General features: G+C 42.6%; 1 protein-coding gene across 1 annotated transcript; it reads right to left on the reverse strand.

Annotated features, from left to right (window-relative positions):
- Positions 1–308: 308 nt before the first annotated feature.
- Positions 309–21,898, reverse strand: scfd1 (sec1 family domain containing 1). Its single transcript, XM_061675395.1, has 24 exons — positions 21,843–21,898; positions 18,445–18,515; positions 17,773–17,861; positions 17,596–17,686; positions 14,524–14,646; positions 14,350–14,437; positions 14,125–14,270; positions 12,437–12,522; positions 12,263–12,362; positions 10,970–11,109; positions 10,810–10,900; positions 10,663–10,736; positions 10,061–10,142; positions 8,624–8,720; positions 7,728–7,798; positions 6,491–6,570; positions 3,779–3,841; positions 3,561–3,636; positions 3,308–3,361; positions 2,992–3,044; positions 2,881–2,914; positions 1,587–1,652; positions 1,397–1,465; positions 309–517 (listed from the first exon to the last, which is right to left on the reverse strand). Exons 1-24 carry the CDS (start codon positions 21,871–21,873, stop codon positions 494–496), a joined length of 1,899 nt encoding a protein of 632 aa, XP_061531379.1. The 5' UTR covers positions 21,874–21,898; the 3' UTR covers positions 309–493.
- Between the last annotated feature and the right edge of the window lie 1,886 nt (positions 21,899–23,784).

A 23,784-nucleotide genomic window follows, 5' to 3' on the forward strand; every position in this document is an offset into this window, starting at 1 on the left:
TTCTGAAACCTGATTTTTTAAAATATATTTTCAAAGAAAAAAACATTTTCCTAAAAATGGATACACGCGTTATCCTTGAAAACGATTTTCCCCCCATATAATGACATCAGCGTGCTCCCATCATGCACTGCAGTTCGATTTACGCATGCACGCTCGCAAATACGTAGAAGAGAGTGCGCGCGTGAGTGCAGGTTAAAGCGAGCGGAATAATCCTCAAATTGTTGGAGCTCATGTGGTCGGTCACATGACACGTGCCCATCCGTGTGCGTGTGCGTGCGTGTAACAAACAACAACGTGTTTGGACTTGATGTAGCTCAAAGTTTATTATGGCAACACGGCACGAGGGGTGTGTGCGTCTGTTTTTGATTGACAGAAGTTATTTTTTTTAAACTACCAAAAAAAAAAAAAAAAAAGGGGCTGGTTGTACTGGTCAAATGTATTCACGCTGACAGGAAACACGTTAAGAAGTTTTCGTCCGCATCCGTCCACTTCCTCACTTTTGGCCCAACTGGGAGAGCTGCAAAAACACGCACACGCACGCACGCACGCACGCACCACACACACACACACACACACACACACTAAATTTTAAGTTGTAGTGAAGTGTAGAAGCAATAAATATCACAAAAGTACAACTTTTTTTACTTACCAAAACATACAAAAAAATGTCAAAAAGGTGATTTAAAAAAAATAATAATTTGGAGTAGGATAACTTCTTGAAAAAAAATGCAATTTTACTGGAAAAAATATATAATTTTTACTCTTAAAAGATTACATTTCTAAAATAAAAAAAAACTTAAAAAATGTTAACATTTTTTTTATTTAAACTTACTTACATTTAAAATATTTTGTGAGAGTGTATCTGACTTTCTCTCACGCACGCATTCAGTCATATTAAATGTTGTTTTAGTAAATTAATAATGAATATTCTTGGAAGATTCCATTTTTTTTAATTTGAAATCATTTTTGTACTATAAAAGTACATTTCCCCCTCCAAAACAAAATATTAAAAAAAATGATTCTGGATTATTTTACTTGAAAAAAGACAAAATAAATAAAAGAGATCCAAATCATTTTTTCTAAAACAGTATCAAAACAATTCCATTTAAAATAAATATTTTTCTTGTAAGATAATCTATTTCGACAAAAATTTTTACTTTTTTTGCACAAAAAATGAATGAAAAATATTAAAACAAGTTAAAAAGAATCAATATTTTCCCTGACAAGTGACACCTGAATTGTTCTTTACATATATATATTCAATTTAAATTTTGTATATTTTTTATCGTTTATAAACAGCATTTTGTTGCTGTGTTTGTCTGTATTTAGAGCATTGACAATAAAGCTTTTTGAATGGTTGACTTTGACACGGGTGACATTAAAAGTTGACACCGACTTGTTTGATGAATTGCGATGCGTTGAAGAGTTCACTGCAGCCGTAAACGATCTTCTTGCCCGCTTTTGACTGCCACACACACACACACACACACACACACACACACACACGCACACACACACACACACACACGCACGCAGTGAGTTGCTGGTTGTTGAAAGACGATGACGTGGTCATGGAGATTTCGTACTTTGGTGTAGTCCACCAGGTTCTGGTACTCGATGTAGTTTCCTCCTCCCACCACGAAAACGATCGCCTGCAGACCACAACAACAATGCTTTTACTTTTCAGTCAGTCAAAATAATCAACTTATCGACTCACAGATCTATATGACACTTCAACAATTCATTTTTTAGATTTTTTTATTTTTACAAAACTATCATTTTTGCCCTTAAATAACCAATGTGTTTTTTTTTTTTGGCTTGTTTTTTTTAATTTTGACATTATTTGTAAACTTTCTTTACAATTATGATTTTTTTTTAAAGAACGTATTTTTTTCTTTAAGAGTCACGTTACACTTTTTTTCCACAAAATGTATTTTTCAATATTGGTGGATTTTTTTAAAATACAAAACTAGAATTTTTAATAATTTTTTGACCATTTCTTTCCGATCGGTGTTGACTTTTTCAGTTTTACTTTTACATCATGTGTAAATTGCAAAAGAAAAATTTCTTTTTTTTCTCCCTTAAGCAAATGAGCTTTTCATTTTTTTTACTACATTATTTTTCAATCAAATGACACCTTTGACTGGAAACAAGATGAGAAAAGTAAATCCTTATAAATCTAGAACAATGACACATTCGATACGAGTGTCGGATGGGGCGGTAGCGCTCCGCCCTGTGAGGGAAGAACAGGACAAGATAGAACAGGACAAGGACAGGAGCAGAAGCATGCAGGACCGGGGTCGTGAACCCGACTGCACAACTGACGTGTGGTGGGATTAATTATGTCAATTATAAAAGTCTATAGGACGAGAGTATAAGTGAGGGGATACGCAAGCGATTTGCATATTCACGAGTTATTTGTCGCAATAAGTGCGTGGCCCCACACCCAGCGAAAGAGTCCCAGGGGTGCGCGCCTGCGGACACATGCAAGTGAATTGACACCGTTTCGCATGCACAAAGACCGACAGAAGCGTCCTGCAATGGCTGTGGCCGCACCGCGGAGGCCGAGGACCCCACCCGATCAATCGAGGGGCGGGATCGGGCCCAGGGGTCCGCCCGAGGCCAGCCGGGCGGACGGGACGCTGTCCCGCGCCGAGGGACCCGTGGCGGTCCGCCGGCCCCACGACAACCGGGCCGCCCTGGTTTTCTTATCCTTTTTTGTACACATTTTGTTGGTTCAAATACAGATGCCAGGCCATTAGTCCCGCTTGAACAATCCAGTTCTGGCACCGCCGACACGATTGCCAGAAGACGACAACAACGGCGGCGGCACGTTTGCGTTTGAATTATTGAAAATTATCAGCAGGCGGACGGACTGACCTCGTGAAAAGGGTTCTTGTTCCTGGGAATGGAACTGAGGAAGACACGGAAACGGTGACATGACATCACTATGACATCGCACGGCTAAGAGGAAGCGCGGTCACGTGGTACCTTTCGCTGCCGCGCAGCATCTTGGGGTCAAAGTATCGATAGTCGTCCGTCTCCTAGGTGACGAAAAAAAAGATCACTTGACAGACAGGAGGCGGAGTCAACTCATGATGCTACGTTAGCATGGGCTAGCATGAGCGCAGGAAGTCGAGGAGGGAAAATCAATAGAAAAATACGCACACGCCAGCGCGCCATCCAGGAAATTCTTTCATCCTCGTTCCAAATTCCTTCTCCCGCGACTTCCTTTTTGACAACATCACTTTTGTTCGTGTGTGTGTGTGTGTGTGTGTGTGTGTGTGTATGTGTGTGTCACACTCACAGCGTGCGACTTCATCTCCATCAGGTTGTCGAGAATTCGAGTAACTGGAAGGTTCTGGAAGACACAAAGAAAAAAAAAATATATATATATTATTTTTAGCTACAAAAAAAAACACCTTTTTATCATAAGACTGCAAAAAAAGTACAACTGCCCTTCCAAAGATTCCCCCCCCCCCCCGACGGCCGCTCAAAGAAAGGAAAAGCTGCCTGTAAACGACTTGGACAGGTGTTTTGTTGTTTTCCGTCAGACTCACGTGCTGCTTGAGCACCAAGTTCTTGACTCCCTCCATCACCAGCTGAGAGCCGCTATTCATCACTCGCGAAAACAGCCTGAGCGGAGCGAGAGATGGAGGGGGAGGGGGAGGGGGAGGGGCAGAGAGCCGGCGAGACGAGCGGGAGGACAAGGTCAGGCCGGGAATCGGGTTCGGCACAAAGTATGTTGTTATTATTTTTCAGGAGATGCTCAACGTACCCCATGGGCTTCACTCCACTGTTGCCGTAGTTGGCGGGAGCGCCGGCCATCTTGGTGAAGGCCCTGCGGACCGGGACAAAAATCAAAGCGTCATTTCCTCTGCTTTCTCGGTCAACGCATCACCGCACGCGGACCGCATTTGCAAAATCAACCGAAAGCTACCCGGAGGTCTCTAGCATTGACAAAATAATCGGGCTGCCGCTTAAACGTACACTCCGTATTTCACTCCCATAAAGGAGAAAAAAAACGCAACGTGCTGTGTGAAGCTTGTATGAGCACGTTACTGCCTGGTTTGTAAGCTAAGCAAAGCTAAGGGATGTAAGGAAGAGCTAACATTTTGGCTAACAATGGTAATGTTTGTTCCATCATCCAAAAATGCTTCACATGAAATAAAAACATTCAGATGAAACTTTCTCGATGTACTAAATGAATTATTCGGACTAAATCAAAGCCAAAATATTAACCCTGACAAATGAGTGGAATTTTTCTTTAGTCGCTTAGTTTAGTCGGTTGAATGTTTTCAGTGTAACAGGAGCTACCTGAATGCACACGAGCACTTCCTGTTAGCACGTAGCCGCGAAAGCGCCAATAAGGACGACTGGACTCCGGCCCAGTCGGGCAGTCGTCGTGATTTGCCGCAGGCGTTTTCTGAGGACGTGTCCAGACTGCGTTTTCGGGAGAGCGCGCGAGGTCTTCGGCTGGAAATCTCCTCCCAGCCGCTCGTCTTCCTCAGATCATCTTGAACATGTTTACGTCGACAGCGCGCCTCTGGGGAATCGCTAACGGGATTTCCAGGAGGCCGCGAGTGAACGAAGTGCTTGCATGCACGCGCACATTGCAGAAGGATTTGCCCCCTTCTCAAATTTGGACTTTTTTGCATAGATTCCCCACTTTAATGTTTAAGATTATGAAAAAAATGTCAATATCAGACAAAGAGCTGGCCCTGTGTAAACAAGTAGAACCTCAAAAGCTGGTTGGTTCCGTTGTTCTGAGAAAATCCAGCCTTTTCTTACATTATCCCCTAGTTTCACGCATCACACCGCAAGACCAGAACGCTCAGCCTAATGAGGCACGAAAGAGGATTCACTCTTAGCGTACAGATTTAGCTACAATCAGCGCCGGTAACTGATCGCGCGTCGATAAAAGCCGAGCAACGACCAATCGTCTGTTGTCTGGATTGACGCGCGCACTTTCGCAAGTGAGCGGAAGAACAGAAGAAGATGACGGCTTCTCTCCAAACTCCTCGTCTGTGCTTGAGCTCTAACTGCTGTAATTATTGTGATCAGTGTGTGCTTTGACAGCTGACCTAATTCGGCGCCTGGTGAGATGTGGCAACCGCGACGAGCTCGTTCGGTCGCATGCGATCGCCACTTCCCCTGCTTATTCCACCTCCTACGGTCGGACCGTCGGGTTTCTTGACGCCCTTCGTTTGTTCCTTCGTGCCGCCTGCCGCCGCAAACCCGCATCTTGTGCCTTCCCCACATCCTGATCCGTCATCGCTCTTCCCTCACACCGCGGCCGATGATTTGATGACTTCAATAGTCCTTTGTTCTTGTGTGGCCGAGGAGCTAAACGGTTTCTTGCTCCTTTCCGTCATACTTTCTCGGTGGCTTTACAGACCTCCCTTTTCCCTCAAGGACAAAATAAGAGCGCTTTGTGAATAGGTCTCTTTCTTTCTTTCCCTTATTCCCTTCCCATTTTTTTACAGCTTAATGAGGCATTGCTTTCGCATGTGCCTCAGACAGTCACGACAGTCACGACAGGATCCGATTGCTTCGGGTCTCTGCCTATCTCTGAGACAGTATGACGGACAGGACCAAGAAACAATTTAGCTACTAGGCCACACGAACAAAGGACGACTGAAATCACCAAATCTTCCAAAAAGCTCAACTTTCATCTCGTCAGTCCGTGCAATATTCCACCAAAAGTCTTGGGAATCATTTAGATGTTTTTTGTATGACATCTAAGAGTATGTTTTTGATCAGCAGTGGTTTTGGCCTTGGAACTCTGCACAGGATGCCATTTTTGCCCGGTCTCTTTTGTCATGAACTCCGACCTTAACTGAAGCAACGGAGGCCCGCGGTTCTTTACAAATTGTCCCGAGTTCCGTTCGCGGCCTCCCGGATGAGTCTTGGCGGTCCTCATGGGCTAATCTTTGTCGGCCGGCCACCCTTCCGTGTTTTCTCCATGTGAGGATAATGGCTCTCCCTATGATTCGCTGGAATCCTAAAACTTTGGGAATGTTTTTTGTAACTCTTTCCAGACTGATAAATGTCAATGAGTTTATTTCGCAACCGTTCTGGAATTCCTTTGAATCGCGTCATTTTGTGGCAGCTTTTTTAGCTCTTTTGTCGGAACGGATTGTGTCGAAGTGATTTCTTGATTGAACAGGTCCTGCAGGGTGTGATCAGTGATAATCACCCAACAATTGGGATTAGCCACAATGAATTCATGATTTGACAAGGGGGCAATTACTTTTTCACACAGGGCCAGGTGACTCTGAATATTTGTTTTCTTCATGCATCAAATCATCATTTAAAAACTGCATTTTATGTTTCCATAGGTTATCTTTGTCCGATATTTGGTTGATGATCCTAAACATTCAAGTGGGGAAACTATGCAAATCTATTTTTGAGAAGGGGGGGAAAATACTTTTTCATAGCACTGTACACACACAGATGTGGACACACACACACACACACACACACTCACTTCCACTGTTTGATGTAGCTGAGGGGCGACAGGTCACAGCCAGCGTCCAGCAGAGCCGTTTTATACTGCTCCAAGTCCGACTGCGGGCACAGAACAAAGACATGAAGCTCTGCTCGCGCATTTGCATATTTGGACTGACCACAAGGTCAACGTGAAGAGGAAAAACAAAGAATGCGTGCTTCGGGAACGTCGGGACCAAGTCGACGAGATTTACGACGACCTCGCTGCTCTCATCGTAGGCGGACGACCGCGCGACGCCTGCGATCGACATCACATCATCGGACGAGCACAGCCGCGTACGAGAGACGTGCGCGCGCGACACAGCCAGACACACGCACATGCACGCATACGCGCAGATGCAGTTCTATTGTTTCCTTCGTGCGTTACGCAAGCGTCAAAATACGTGAGCGCAAAATCCCGACGAGACCCAAAAAGGAGACAAAATGGCCCCCGCCGACCAGGACGGCGCAACATGGAAGCCGGCACACTTTTTTCATTATTGACACGTTTGTTGAAGTCCTTGACACGGTTTCTTCAAATGTATTCATTCATTTATTTTCTGTTGATGCATCTCATTCAATAATTGGTTCAATGATTTATTGTAAATTATAAAGTAAAGCACATTTACATGTATTGTACTGTATTTATCTAGATTAGATTTTTTTTTTTTTTTTAATTGACTGTCTAGTGAATCCCCGCAGCATTTTTTGTGGCTCAGCATTCACCTGTTTGCTGATTTTTTTTTATTTTTTTTACCTGTTACGTGAAAAACTCTTTGCTGCCAGAGCAATACAAGTATCACTTTAGCACTAACTTGTGGTACCTTGGTACCAAGGAACTATACTGAGGTGAACTGAGGAGCTTCATTTTGACAAAAGGAGCGTTTTTCCACCATGCTGTGGCATCTCCAAGAGATAATAAGTCTTTTGGGGGGCGGGGGGGGGGGGTTAATCGTTTGAGGGTCAGAGCTCCGTCCGCCACTAAAAGCAGGGTAACACTGTATTAAATAACTGGTTCGTTACTATTCATTTTAAATAATCCAATTACAAAATATGAATGAATTCATATTTTTGTCATAAAATAATGTATTTAAATATTTGACAAACACAGTCAAACTGATTTAAAAAATTACAAACAAGATGTTTGGTGGTGTTTTTCGGCGGCCTTTCAAATAATTGATTTGATGATTGACTAATTCAAAGTAGGAGTGCCCGCTGGTGGCGGGCGGTGGTATTACCTCCGAAGGAGGCTGCTGAGCTGTGATGTAGAAGATGAGGAAGAGTCGCATCTTGTCTTCGGGAGTCCCCGCTGAAAACACAAAACAGGAATTTCAAAAAAGCTCACAAGAATCCCAACAAACACAGTTTATAAATCGTACAAAAAAGCCATTATTGATTCATTGCAAGATGGAAACAAATAATGGGAAATAAATGGATTTCACAATTTTAAAATACTTTTTGGAAGTCAAATGATTGGTTCATTCAATTATTTCTAAAGAGTAAATTCAAAATGAGTACAAACTATTTTATTCAAAGTCCAATTTTATCTGAAATTAATTGGCTAGTCATAACGAAATGAACTATATATAATAAAATGAAAAATGAGCACGTTCTAATAAAACAAACCATTTGACATACGATAATACCCTTAATCCGTTATGACTGCGAAACCGTCAAATCAATGTTTCATCGCCTCATCGTCGTACTACATATATGCAACTTATTGATGACAACTAATTTTGAAATTCCAAGTCAACTATTATTCAGGTGACTGAAAAAAGGGGGTTGTAACCCAAAAAAATGCTTGCAATATCTCAACGTTTATTCATTTATTACAAATAATAATTTGACATTTTGGTACATATTTGAGCAATAATCACACAAGTTGACGCAAATGATTTGCTTTTGCGGGCCATATAAATTGATGTAGTGGGCCAGATGTGGCCCCCCGGGCCTTGCGTTTGACACTAGTGCCCGAGTGACAGAAAGGGCTTCACAAAGACTCATTTCATATCCATATAAACATAATATGGATATACACGTCGACTAATAAATCGAACAAAACACCATTCAAGTAAAATCACGCACAAAGACGCCAACACAAATCCTGCAAGATGGCCACACGCGCACGTACCGTCCGGGTCGCTGACGACGTCCAGCAGCGATTTGTCCAAAGTCGACTTGCTCATCAGTTTTTCTTCATACTCAAAATAAACATCCAGTTTTCGAGTCTAAAAAGACACGTGACACGTTCAAGGTTACATCAGAATCGACTTTATTTGCCAAGTATGTCCAAAAGACACACAAGGAAGGAATTTGTCTCCGGTAATTGGAGCCGCTCAAGTACGACAACAGACGGTCGATTGACAGAGAACGCTTTGGAGACAGAAAGACATTGAGAAAAAACAAAAAACAGTCACTGAGCAATAAAGGGTTGCTGGTTATCTGGTAATGCCGGTACAATTATCATCATTTTTTTTGGACAATTGTGCAAAAAGATGCAGAGTCCTCGAGCACTTAGAGCAGTTCGAAAGGCTAATATTGCAATCGTCCGGTGCAATGAGCATTTGTGCAAAGGGCGCTGAGACTTCGAGGAGCGGATGCGGTTTAAAGTGACGAGGAGCGCGATCATCTGGGACAATGTCGATTGTGCAAATGGTGCAGCTGCTCCTCAGTCAGCGTGCAAATGGAGGAGATGCTACCCTGGCATGAGTGGCCAGCATTGGTCAACAACAGATATGCAAATAGTAGTCTCGCGTGGCGAGACGACTACATGCCGCGTTACACGCCCTCCCTTACACGACTCGCATTACTTGACCCGTTTCGCGTCATGTTACAAACAAACTACACGCCAGATACCAGGACACTTGTGTAAAGCGCCACATAAGACGGAACGCACGAAACATACACGACGTGTTACCAGATATATTTTACGACACGTTACGCAACAGACGCGTTACCCCAAAAAGCCGCCATTTTGAGTAATGAGGAAACTAAGGCAAGTAACCAGACTACAGTTACTTCGTCTAACTAACAATAGTTACTTTTGTATCATCAATGTATCTCACTAAGTACTATTTGGTGACTGGACATTCAAACAAAGAGCAGTTGACTTAGTTACGGTACTGCGTTGGCACGTCAAGTCTAAACTTAGTTGCTCAATAAGTGAGGCTTCAACTTCACTCAAATTGAAGCTATTACGTCATGTTGATGACATCATCCTGTAACATACGTTACCAAGTAATGGGCACGCTTAAGCTAACGCTTTTTTTTTTTGGGGATCTTTGGATAAGTGATATTCCTGCCACTTGGCAGCTGCTGAAAGTAACTAAAAAGTTACTTTTTCTAACTTAGTTACTTTTGAAATCGAGTGATCAGTAAAGTAACAAAGTTACTTTGAAGCTCAAGTAATCAGTACAGTCACTAAGTTACTTTTTCAAGGTAACTGTGGCAACACCGTACAGCGCACATTACAGACATGTTAAAGGCCACTTGTTGCGTACCACATCCTGTATGTTATGTTCCCCGACATACTAAACGGTGAGACGTTCCACGTGTGAGGGTTTCGTACCTTGATGTGGTCCAGCACGGCCGTGGCCACGTTGGTGTGCAGGTCAATCAGACGTTTCTTCTCCAGCAGCTCAGGCAGAGAACTACACAACAGCAACAAATACCGCGAGCGTAAAAGGTATCGAAAATATCGCACGGACTGTGGCGTCTGCGTGTTAGGAATGTGCCTTTAAGAGGCGGGGCCTGGCGGGTGATGTCGGCAAGTGTCTGTAGCGCCTACGTACAGCGCCCTCAATTGTGTAGAATGTGCATGTATCTTTTTATAAAGGCATAATTGAATACGTTTTAATAAGCTGCTGTTATAAATAGGAAATCAATATGTAAAAAACATTTAATTAAGGAATATTACATCACTATTTAATCAGCATTCACACAAAAAATATGCCTAAGTTTTTCTATTTTTTTTTATTTTTTAGAGCACATTTTCTGACCACAAAGCACAAAATGTTCGTTGCCATTCTTAGTTGGGACTCCTGAACTGAATTTCTGCTTTCCCTCCACCGTGCAGGAAATCAGAATGTTGCTCAAATTTTTGCTAGAATGGTCGGAAAAGTCACCAAATAAAGCGACAATATCCGCAAGTCGGCAACACAACAATTTTACCTGACGGCCGAGGTGAGCTTGGCGGTGTTGTCCGACAACATGCTGATGGCGCCCTCGTCCTCGCCCTCCAGGCCCTGCCCGCAAAGGAGGTCACCGAGGGGTCAGAGAGAGGTCACCGAGAGGGCGGCCCGTCGGCGCCTTTCTTACCATGATGCTTTTGAGACGTTTGACCTCGTCCTCCTGCGCCCGGTACGCGTCCAGCTCCTCCTGAACCGACTCGGCCACCTCCGGGAACGGACTGCGGCGTGGACACGCTTTCAAAATCCGAGGCGGCGGCGGGCGGGCGGCGGGCGGGCGGTTCACTCACCTGCCCTTGTGCCTCTGCCAGAACCTGTCGGCGGCCGTCAGGTCGTACGTCCGCCTGCTCTTCTTCTTGGGTCTGGCGCCGGCGGGGGACGCCTCGGCGCCCGCGCCCTCCTCCAGCATTACCCTGTTGAGGTGCAAGTCCTGCCGGGCGGAAGCAGGCGTGCCGCTCGCTCAGACTGCACGCTTTGGTGCTCGAGAATTTTTAAACGGGACAGGTGGGCGAGTGTGTTCCGAGAGAATATTATTAATTTAAAAAAAAAAAAAAAAAAACATTCAAAAAAAAAAAAAAGTCTTGGTAACATAGTTCATTTTAATAATAATTTTAAAAAACGTTCGTTGTAATTTAATAATGACTAACCAATTATTTAATTGATCAAAATGTAAATTTTAACTCATGTACAATTGTCTAGTTTACTGATATATCATTATTTACAGTCAAGCAATAAAAACATGAAGTGAAATAACTTACTTACCTTAATAATAATGTTAACATTTTACTTGCATTATTTAATCACATGATTATCATTAATTTAGCAATTATTAAATCAATTGTTGAAAGTACATGTACATTTTTTCATTTTATTTATATTTTATTCACAATAAATCAATTCACCAATTTAAATACATTAGATGAATAGTTTCTTAATAATATTAAAATTATAATTATTACGAATATTATTTACAATACATTAACTAATTATTTAACTAGATAAATTAAAAAATGAAAGTTTGTCACAATCAATTGACGGTTTCACAAATACAAATGTTAAATGTAAAATTGTTAATTTTACTCATACTTAATTTACCATAAATTAACCAATTATTGAATAAGATAAATGAATAAAAACAAATTTATTTGAATAATGAATTAAGTCTCAACTTTTATTTGTATGATTTATAATTGATTTAATTGAACAATTGAACAACAACTGAAAAAAATAAATGAATGCTAAATGTATTTCAAACTATTTAAATTTTATTTACAATAAAACTTTTTCAAGCAGATAAATAAGAGCTAAATAAGTTAAAAATGAATTGTTTTGATAAACTAATTCCTTTAAATTGTCTATTTCTATTGTTTATAATTTAATAAGTAATAGCTAAACTTAAATGTGTAAAACTTAATTTTACTAATATTTAAAAAAAAAAAAAAGTCAAATTGTTATGTAAAATGGTTTAACAATAACTAATAACTAAAAATAACCCTTTTTTTTTTTTACAAACAACCAATTTGAAGAAAAAAACGACTCTTTGCAAATAAATGTAACTTGTCGGCAGACGATTGACAGCTCACCATCACGTCGTGGATGAGCGCCTGATAGGTCCAGGTGTGGTGAAGGGGCGTGGCCATGTCCACGTTGCGGTCGGCCAGCACGAAGAGGGGCCTCTGGAAGCTGCGCGGCGAACAACAAGCACGGGCACCGTGCGTCACGGGAGCGGGCGCTGCGTTTACCTGACGTGCGTTTACCTGAACTGCCCGGCGGCCATGTTATCTCCCGTGAAGAGGCTGTTCCTGGCGTCGCGCAGGTTCTCGCGCAGCTTCTTGTCCAACTTCTACGAAACACCGCGGGCACGCCGCGCCATTACTCACCTCTGACTCATTTCTTTACTTTTCAAACCATCAGAAAAAGGAATGTAAATCTTTGTTTGGGGTCGTCCAAAAGGGGTGGATGACCCCAAAGAGATAAAAATAAATTGACAGAGATGAATATAAAGGACATTTGCGATAGAAAAGGAAAGAACTCATGTGACCCTGCAGTAGAGTTGGTTCATTCTCTCTATTGTATCAAAAGATCACAAAAAAAGAATGGGTTTTATCAAGTGTAATTACTGTTTGCACTGTCGTATTGGTGTGTTGGATGCGTGACAGTACGAGGTGCGGCCGAGCGAGCAAGAGGAGCAGTCGTTCCTCGGGAGGCCAAGGCTGTTTAAAATAACCCATCCCTCCATTTTCTGAGCCGCTCCTCCTCACGTGGGTGGCGGGCGTGCCGGAGCCTGACCCGGCTATCATCGGGCAGGAGGCGGGGCACGGCCTGAACCGGTCGCCAGCCAATCGCAGGGCGCATGCAAACAAACAACCATTCGCACTCACATGCACACCTACGGGCAATTTAGAGTCTTCAATGAACCTCGCATGCATGTTTTGGGGATGTGGGAGGAAAGCGGCGCGCCCGGAGAAAAGCCACGCAGGCACGGGGAGAACGTGCAAACTCCACACAGGCGGGGCCGGGGATTGAACCCCGCTCCTCAGAACTGTGAGGCGGACGCTCTGACCGGTCGCCCACCGTGCCGCCTGTATAAAATAATGAAAAACAATAACAAAACTAGGATTGAAAAAACATTTTTGCGAACTGAAATAAAAATAAAAATGAGAGTTTAAAAAAAATAGTATTGTCTGTTCCCAAAGCTAATCCAAACAAGCTGTAATTGTATCGCAAATGCCCGTTATTTTCATCTGTGTCAATTTATTTCATACATTCACTTTTGAGGTTGATTTGAAATCTGCGGTGTTTCTTTGGGTTCTGCGGCTTTGCTTTGCAAATGCTTGTTCATCTCTCCTGTTTCAAAGCACCCGTAGAAACTGTAGAAACTTTTAAACGCAAGAGCCACCGAAGATGGCAACACACGGCCTTTAGGCTTCCTTCACGTTTACGTGCATGCTATCATATTTGTATCAATAAATATGACATACATGTATATGTATGTACAGTACATGTATACAAGACACCAGCCATCAAGAAAGAAAACAACTTCAGGTTATTCGGCTTCAAACAATCACGTCATCGATCTTGAGCAAAGCATACGCAGGAAGTCAGCCATTCCGTGAGACACGAGCACAGTTTTTGAGCCAAAGATGTTGAATCGCAGCTTGTCATTTCGATTACGAGGGGGAGGAATGCCAACACGTTGAAAGTTGGACATGTTTAGGCACCTCACACCCCAACACAGTAGATTTCTATTTGAGACCAACAGAGTAGAAAAGATCACGCAAGTGATGGCGTGAATAACAAACGCCACGTTGAACGCCTGACGTTCAACTCGGGCCGCGCGCTGAGTCAGCAGGGCTCATGCCGTGTTTCTTAATTGCGCATTTGTCAAGAAATGTTTATTAGTTTGCCGCGAAAGGGGTTGAAGCGCGCGTGCCGGTCAACTCACCACTGCGACCATCTCGGCCGCGTTGCCGCGGGGACATCGGATGATGGGCACGGCGCCCAGCGTGACGAAGAAGCAGAAGAGACTGTCCACTATGGTGTCCATGATGGCCTCCATGTCGGTGTCCTGGACGTCTCCTCGGTTGATGGCTGCGGGGCGACGGCGTCAGTCCACCAGTCGCTCGGCGGTCACGTGACAATTTAGCGGCGAAGCGCCCGGCTCACCGACCGTGGTAGGAGATGAGCTCCTTGTTTTGATGGCACAGGATGAACATGTCGTCCTCCAGCGTGATGAAGTTCAGGTACTGGTCGTACACCTGAAACACGCGCGCGCACCACTTACACGCACTCCTCACAAAGGGACACTCGTTTGCTAACTACGTCAAAGGGTAACCGTGGCAACCTTGGCGATTTGGCCGACGGCGTTGGCGGCCAGCGCGGCGCCGGCGACGTCCTCCAGTTTGCTTCGACTGATGGCCGAGATGAAATTCAGGTAGTAGGACTCGTACAGCTGGCTCCTCAGGTCCTGCAGACGCACACGCGCGCACATCACAAGGCCGCTGACATCAGCGGCCTTGTCCCCAGTCCTACCCTGACTTGCAAATGCCCCGGTTTATGAGTTTTGCCGGTTTATGAGCCGCCGCTCGGTCGATTTCTTTGCTTTCATTTGTGCTGCCGCGCAAGTCCAAAAAAAGCCCAAGCTAACAGGTCAGCACGAGGTTGTGGGCGAGCAGCGATGAGTGCGCCAACCTGCTCCATCACTCACGCCTTCCGCCTCGGATTGCTTGTCAGCGTTGAGAATAACTAATTACATGGCAGGAGATGACGTCACTTGATTACAAATCCACCACGTTACTGGGAGAAAATCTGTTACTTTTAGAAATTTCCATGAGGAAAATTGACTTTGACATTGGGATTTTTCTTTTTTTTTCCCCCATCATATCACTTCCTCCTTCTGAAGCCGACGCTTGTGATTGGCTCGCTCCGGTCATGTGCCTTTCTGCGATCGTATCAAACACGTCATACATTTTACAATATGATGCATTTTCTTTATGAAAAATACATAAAGTTTTTTAGGGGGTGGGGTGGAACAGATGAATCACATTGCAATTTATTTCAATGGGAAAATCTGATTTGAGATACAAGTAAACTGAAAACACGGATAAAAATGAAACTTGCAAATCAAGACTGTCCACTGACATCAAAACTCTTAGTTCACTGATAGCAAATTTACTCTCTGTCGCCACCTTCAGGACAAAAAAAGACACGGGCCCGTCCACTGCTTCCCAACAAACAAAATTGATAAAGATCAAAAGGTATATACTGAAATATTGATGATCGATTTTCTCACAAATGTACTTAAGCAGTGTGAAATGTGGGCGTGTTTAGCCGAAGACTTTCCTAGAATTCAGTTGTATGAATGGCTGCAGGTTCATTGTGCCTCCTGCCATCTACATCCCCAATGCCAATGAAGTTGGGACGTTGTGTTACACATAAATCAAAACAGAATACAATGATTTGCAAATCATGTTCGACCTATACGTAATTGAATACACTACAATGACAAGATATTTCATGTTCAAACGGATAAACTTTATTTTTTTAGCAAATAATCATTAAGTTAGCATTTTATGGCTGCAACATGTTCCAAAAAAGCTGGGAGAGGTGGCAAAAAAGAGTGCGAAAGTTGAGGAATGCTCATCCAACACGTGTTTGGAACATCCCGCAGGTGAGCAGGCTCATTGGGACCAGGTGGGGGCCGGGATTGGCTAGAAAAGGAGCTTCCCTCAATTGCTCGGTCATTCACAAGCAAAGATGGGGCGAGGTTCACCTCTTTGTCAACAAGTGCGTGAGAAAATAGTCCAACAGTTTAAGGAGAATGTTCCTCAACGTACAATTGCAAGGAATTGAGGGATTCCATCATCTACGGTCCATAATATCATCAAAAGGTTCAGAGAATCCGGAGAAATCACTGCACGTAAGCGGCAAGGCCCAAAACCAATATTGCATACCCCTGACCTTCAGGCGGCACTGCATCAAAAAACGACATCAATGTGTAAAGGATATCACCGCATGGGCTCAGGAACACTTCAGAAAACCAACGTCAGTAACAGTTCGGCGCTACATCCGGAAGTGCAACTTGAAACTCTACTATGCAAAGCAACAACACCCAGAAACGCCGCCGGCTTCTCTGGGCCCGAGCTCATCTAAGATGGACTGACGCAAAGTGGAAAAGTCTTCTGTGGTCCGACGAGTCCACATTTCAAGTTGTTTTTGGAAATTGTGGACGTCGTGTCCTCCGGGCCAAAGAGGAAAAGAACCGCCCGGACTGTTATGGACGCAAAGTTCAAAAGTCAGCATTTGCGATGGTATGGGGCTGTGTTAGTGCCAATGGCATGGGTCACTTACACGTCTGTGAAGGCACCATTAATCATGGAAGGTACATACAGGTTTTGGAGAAACATACGCTGCCATCCAAGCGACATCTTTTTCATGGACCCCCCTGCTTATTTCAGCAAGACAATGCCAAACCACATTCTGCACGTGTTGCAACAGCGTGGCTTCGTAGTAAAAGAGTGCGGGTACTAGACTGCCCTGCCTGGAGTCCAGACCTGTCTCCCATTGAAAAAGTGTGGGGCGCATTATGAAGCAAAAAATACGACAACGGAGACCCCGGACCGTTGAACGGCTGTAGCTGTACATCGAACAAGAATGGGAAAGAATTCCACCTACAAAGCGTCAACAATTCGTGTCCTCAGTTCCCAAACGTTTATTGAATGTTGTCCAAAGAAAAGGTGATATAACACAGTGGTAATCATGACCCTGTCCCAGCTTTTTTGGAACGTGTTGCAGCCGTCAAATTCTAAGTTCATGATTATTTGCTAAAAAAATAAAGTTTATCCGTTTGAACATGAAATATCTTGTCTTTGTATCAACCAATACACATTATTTGTGGTAAATAAATCAGACCTCTCGGACTAATTAACCCAAATGGGACTATTTCCCTGCAACGAAAAACTTTTTTAAATTGTGAAAAAATGCATACTATAATAACAATACTAATAATAACAGTAATGCATAGCACTTATATGTCTCCTTTAACTCATTTACTGCCAGCCGTTTTCCTCACATTGCCAGAAGCCGCGTCAAGACTATTTTGATGGATGTTCCCAGACACACACAATATTGCGTTCTGCAAAAATATTAGCACCCAACCAACCGAACGTGCGAAAGAGTAGACTCGCTTCTTTGGCAGGAACAAAAAACAACAACTTTGTTTTGGGCCAGCAGGAGAACGTGTGCTGGTTTCACCCAAAACACCGGTTTCTGACCAAAGTGGAGAAAACGAGCAAACGCTTGGATTCCAATAGAAACGTCCACGGCAGTAAACGAGTTAAGAGGATGTCACCTGATGTGAACCGGGTGTCCTGATTGGTCAAGCCAGACCCGAATGTATGTTTGCGGGCGACGGCACCTGACAGATCCTGTCGACGTTCTCCTCCGAGGGCATGATGAAGTAGACGGCCGGCACGTCGGGAATCGGATCTCTGTCGGAGTGAAGCAACCTGAACACACAAAGGGCGTCGCGCCACGTCACGTCACGTCACGTCACGTCATGTCATGTCATGTCATACACGTGCGTGCGTCTCACAGGTGCAGCGTGATGCCCATGTCTCTGAGCTCTTTGACGGACAGCAGCGGCGAGATGATATCCTGACCAAAACGGTCGTAGATCAACACCTGCAAAACAACTCAAGGTCATGCTTTATACGCACGTCTTTGGAAGAAATTACTCATAAATAGACAATTTAATCGGCCGATATTAGCCCTTTCCAAAATGGCAAATTATTATTTTGACTATTTTTTTTTTTTTTTTTAGACATTACAACATAAGAGAAATTCCCCCCAAAAATCAGCAAGAAAAAAAAAACGGCTGATTGTCCTCTTCGTTGTCGACTTCAATAAATAATAAAGGAGAAAATATTGTAAAACAGGTAAGTGTTGTATGCTGCGTCTGTAGCAGCGCTGTCAAAATGAACAAGTTAACGCATGTGATGAATCACCCCAAAAAGGATCACATGAATCATGCATTGACGCTGATGAATTTCTTTTGCGCGCACACGCTCCTCTATCTGATCTGAAAGGTATCACTTTTGAAATATCATCTCAAAGCAAAACACGGTTTTGAGGCAAGAACGCGACGACATCGGCGACATGCGCAGGACGGCTGCACCCGTGGCGATGTTGTGGGCAAAAATACCCAGGAGAAACGAATGACGCAAGAAGACTTTTGCCAAATGGAGGGCCACATCTCGTGAGTTACCTTCCATACTGGCTCGGCCGTGGCGTTCTTCACAGGAGGAGCGTTGAAGTTCAACATGCGCCTCAGAGCCACTGAACGACAACAAAACACAAACATGGCACAACACGCGCACGTCGTACACACAACCTTCGCACGGCGGCGACGCAAGTGTTGACCTTCACAAAAATACGTGAAAAGCGAGGCTACCGGCAGGTCAGCTAAGAACGCGCTCGTTTGCTCTGTTCTGTTTGCGTTTGTTCAATAAAGCGTTTGAAAGAGCACCTGCAGCTGTTTCCGTCCTCCATCTATCCTAACCACCTGCGATGGATGAAACAGACAGGGAAGCAAACCATTTCAGTGCACGTCGACTATGCCATTAATCCAAGAAACAGAAATGCCAAGCTCAAAATCTTCAGTGGGCATGTTTTCCAAGTCTGAATTTTGACCACGTCTATTGTTGAATTACACTTACATGTTGGAAAAAAATTATCATTCGACCGCACATCACCTGACTGCCGTCGGCAAACACTGTTTGGCTCTGAACAATTATTTTGTAAACCTTGCCACTTGTTCATCCATTTGGTGGCTTTTTTTTTCTTCTTCTTCTCTACAGCACAATTAATGTACACATATACAAACGCGGGACCTACAATATATAATAATAATAGTCATCATCGAGCCTTATTTGTTTTATTTGACTACAATTATATGACCTCACATTTGTACGATATTACTCGTGTTGAATATTTCAACTCGAGACATTTAGTTTTCAAATGATGATTTATGCTATCCTGGGATTTAGCTATTGTTTCACATAGTGACTGGAATGAATTACTTCATCAATTAAAAAGCATTACATATCATTACAATCCGTTGTGACTTTCTCATGATGTCAGCCTTTTGAAAATAGGATAAAGACAAAGAAAGTTCTGAACGTTTGAAACACAACAAAAGGTTCCACCTAAAAGCTCGACCCTTGGTGACTCGTCTTTAAAAGATCTGTCTGATAATGTTGGACTCGTGGGAATCGAACAATATTTGAACTGTTACGCACATACCTAGTTGGTGCCAAGCAACTATGTCGAAGTGAGTTGAGGGGTTTCATGTTGACAAGGCGTGTCCAACTCAATTTTGTTGCGGGCCATATTGTAGTTGCGGTTTTGCCTCATAGGGCCATTGTGACTGTGAAATCATAAATATGTTTCATCGCCTCATCATAGTATTGAATATGCACAACAAACCGATGGGAAACCAGTTATGAAATCAGAAGTCAAGGTTGAAAGTTTGTTCAACTACCAGCCCAATTCCAATGAAGTCGGGACGTTGTGTTAAACATAAATCAAAACAGAATACAATCATTTGCAAGTCGTGTTCAACCTATATTCAATTGAATACACTCCAAAGACAAGCTATTTCATGTTCAAACTGATAAACTTTTTTGTTTTTAGCAAATAATCATGAACTTACAGGTTCCAAAAAAAGCTGGCACAAGTGGCAAAAAAGACTGACAAAGTTGGGGACTGCTCATCCAACACGTGTTTGGAACATCCCGCAGGTGAACAGGCTCATTGGGAACAGGTGGGGGCCACGATTGGCGAGAAAAGGATTGCTCGGTCATTCACAAGCAAAGGACAATGTTCCTCAACGTACAATTGCAAGGAATTGAGGGATTTCATCATCTACGGTCCATAAAATCATCAAAAGGTTCAGATAATCCGGAGAAATCACTGCGTGGAAGCGGCGAGGCCGAAAACCGACATTGAATGCCCGTGACCGTCGATCCCTCGGGCGGCACTGCATCCAAAACCGACATCAGTGTGTAAAGGATATCATCACATGGGCTCAGGAACACTTCAGAAAACCAAAGTCAGTAAATACAGTTCGGCGCTCCATCCGTAAGTGCAACTTGAAACTCTACTATGCAAAGCAAAAACCATTTATCAACAACACCCAGAAACGCCGCCGGCTTCTCTGGGCCCGAGCTCATCTCAGATGGACCGACGCAAAGTGGAAAAGTGTTCTGTGGTCCGACCAGTCCGCATTTCAAATTGTTTTGGGAAATTGTGGACGTCGTGTCCTCCGGGCCAAAGAAGAAAAGAACCACCCGGACTGTTATGGGCGCCAAGTTCAAAAGCCAGCATCTGTGATGGTATGGGGCTGTGTTAGTGCCAGTGGCATGGGTAACTTAAATTAATCTGTGAAGGCACCATTCATGCTGAAAGGTACATACAGGTTTTGGAGAAACATATGCTGCCATCCAAGCGACGTCTTTTTCACGGACGCCCCTGCTTATTTCAGCAACACAATACCAAACCACATTCTGCACGTGTTACAACAGCGTGGCTTCGTAGTAAAAGAGTGCGGGTACGAGACTGGCCTGCCTGCAGTCCAGACCCGTCTCCCATTGAAAATGCGGGGCGCATTATGAAGCGCAAAATGCGACAACGGAGACCCCGGACTGTTGAACGGCTGAAGCTGTACATCGAGCAAGAATGGGAAAGAATTCCACCGACAAAGCTTCAACAATTCGTGTCCTAAGTTCCCAAATGTTTATTGAATGTTGTTCTAAGAAAAGGTGATGCAACACAGCGCTAAACACGACCCTGTCCCAGCTTTTTGGAACGTGTTGCAGCCGTCAAATTCTAAATGAATGATTATGTGCTCAAAACAATCAAGTTTATCTGTTTGAACATGAAATATATTGTCTTTGTAGTGTATTCAATTAAATATAGGTTGAACATGATTTGCAAATCATTGTATTCTGTTTGTATTTCTGTTGAACACAACGTATTAAAGTTACTACAAAAAGGTGTTTTGTCACAAATAAAACGCTTGCAATATCTCAACGTTATATTAGACATAGGACAATGTGAAATTTTGGTACAGATTGGAGCAAGAACCATGGAAGCTGATACATATAATTTGCTTTTGCGGGCCACATAAAATGATGAGTTTGACACCTGTCATTGCGACAAAAACAGTGCTTTTAAACATCAATTACTTGCGGACTTTCTGCAATTGCGGATAGGTTCGTATTACTGAATCGAATCGAATCAAATCAAATTGTTGAATTTATGAGGCGACGTCTTCATTTGGGACTCTCAACCTTTCCTCTCGTGAAATTGACAGCCGGCACAATCACTGTTTTGTGACAAGGTGGCTTTTGGCTTCACTTTCCCTTTCTGATGTTGACTTTCAGTGGGGCTCATCTTAAGTGTTTGGAGACCAAACGTCAATACAAAACATCCGTTCAGGAGCTAACGGAGGCTAATTCGACGTCAAGCGAGGCCGGAAGCGCCTTTAAATTTGCCTTCCGTTCTAGTTGAGGGTTCAAATGTCAAAAGCGTGACTGCGGGGAACTCGGCGGCTGATAGAGATTTTCAATGATTTGAAAAAAGACAAATGAAAGACTGACAGACCTGTCTGCTTCTCGCGTACGGACGCCGCCATCTTGGATGTTGTGGCGTTTAGATGACGTGTCAACACAAAGACAAAAAGAAAAAAAAAGCGAAGATGAGTCACTCGGACGCCATTTGCGTGGACCATCAAAAGCGTGCCCTTTAGAGTGAGGACGTCTCACTCAGCTGCCTTTTACCCGAACAACGATTGACGTATGACTTGAAAACTTTTCATTTACTGAGAAAAGTGTAAACTAGGCTTTATTAGTTCAAAAGACATTACATAATAAACAACACTATGACATACACATAAATGAATCCTCAAAAGATTTACGAAATGAGAGACAGATGTCCCATTTATAGACAAACATAGATCCAGAATTCCTTCTTGTAGTCCTAGATCAGGGGTTCTCAAACTTTTTGGGTCCGGGACCCTTTACAAGGGAATTATTTCCCCCCCTAATATTCTCATAATCGTAACGTCATTTAAACATAACTACAATGTGTAGTTAAAAAAAGAGAAGTCCTAAATGCCATGAGTTTAAACGTTGCGTATTTCCGAGGTTTTTGCAATGTTACAATAAGAATTTTTTATAACGTTATCTGGAGTCATACTTTTTTCATGAAAAAAGTACCTTTTACAAGAACAAAGATGTATTTTATCACAAAAAAATCGTAATCTTCTGAGAATAAAGCATTTTTCCAAGATAAAGTCACAGTATTATAATATTTAAGTCAAAATGTAACAAGTCATTTTATTAAGGGACTTCAATGCTACAAGTTTAATATTTTAATATTATGTCTTAAATTGCAGATACGATGCCTTTAGTCTCTGAAAAACAGGACTATATTTTCGAAACAATACATCATTTGCTCCAAAAAGGACGTTACTCCTGTAATAAATGCATTTTGTGAAAACAAACAAAAAAAACAAAAAACACACAATAATACCATGCACCGATGTCAGATGTGACGTCAGAATCATAAAAGCGCTTTTAAATGGCCCGAAGCTGAGATCCCAAGTTTAGCTTGGGTGCAATTGGCTTGTTAAGTTTCTTCTTTGGCCGCCGGTCCCCAAATTTAGTGCAAATTATTTTGCTGGCACGCGGACCCCAGTTTGAGAACCGTGGATTTAGAGCTCCGGAATTGTGTCTTTCTAAGCCACTTGAGTCAAAACATGCCGACCGATGAAGACGTTATCAAAGAAAGAAAACCATCCAAGTGATACAAATCGAACAGTGAACCCCCGCATGGGCGCGGTTTGGCATTTGCTCATCTGATTTTCAACCTATCCTCCATTATTCACCAAAAACTCACCTATTGCTGTTTATGCTCAGGACAAAGGAATAAAGTAATACTTTGGCACCATCTTGTGCTGCCCAGGACCTACGTTGAAGTGAATGAAGGAGCTTCATTTCGACCGGTGATTTCGCGGGTTCTCTCCAGTGGTGCGCAAAAAAGTTGACTCTTTCTTGCACGATTATGATTTTTTTTTCCTAAAAAACTATTTTCCCCTAAAAAAAAAAAAACTTAAAAAAATAAAATGACAATGTATGTTTTTGTCATAAAAATACTTTATTTCATGAAAAATATTGGTGTTTATATGGCTAAAAAATGTTCTTTTGTTGGGAAAAAAAATCAATCTGCATAAAAAAAAAAAAAAAAAAAAAGCAATTTATTTTATGATTACATTTTTACATAAGATTGACTTTTTTTCCCTGGCCAATTCTGAGAACAACTTTTTTTGGATGTAAAATATCAGTTTTCCCTCAAAATTGTGTTTTGGAAAAAAATACAAAATGTTTGTTTTTAAACTTTAATAATGTACAATTTTTATATACCTTATGTACAGGTTGTATGTAGATGTACACTGTATTCTACACTATGTACTGTTGAAATGAATAATTTAAATATTTGTTTCTTTTTTTTTTTTAAATTTTGCTATATTTAAGTGCAGTGTTAA

Source organism: Phycodurus eques, chromosome 4 (assembly GCF_024500275.1).
Source record: "Phycodurus eques isolate BA_2022a chromosome 4, UOR_Pequ_1.1, whole genome shotgun sequence".
In the NCBI taxonomy this organism is placed as follows: domain Eukaryota; kingdom Metazoa; phylum Chordata; class Actinopteri; order Syngnathiformes; family Syngnathidae; genus Phycodurus; species Phycodurus eques.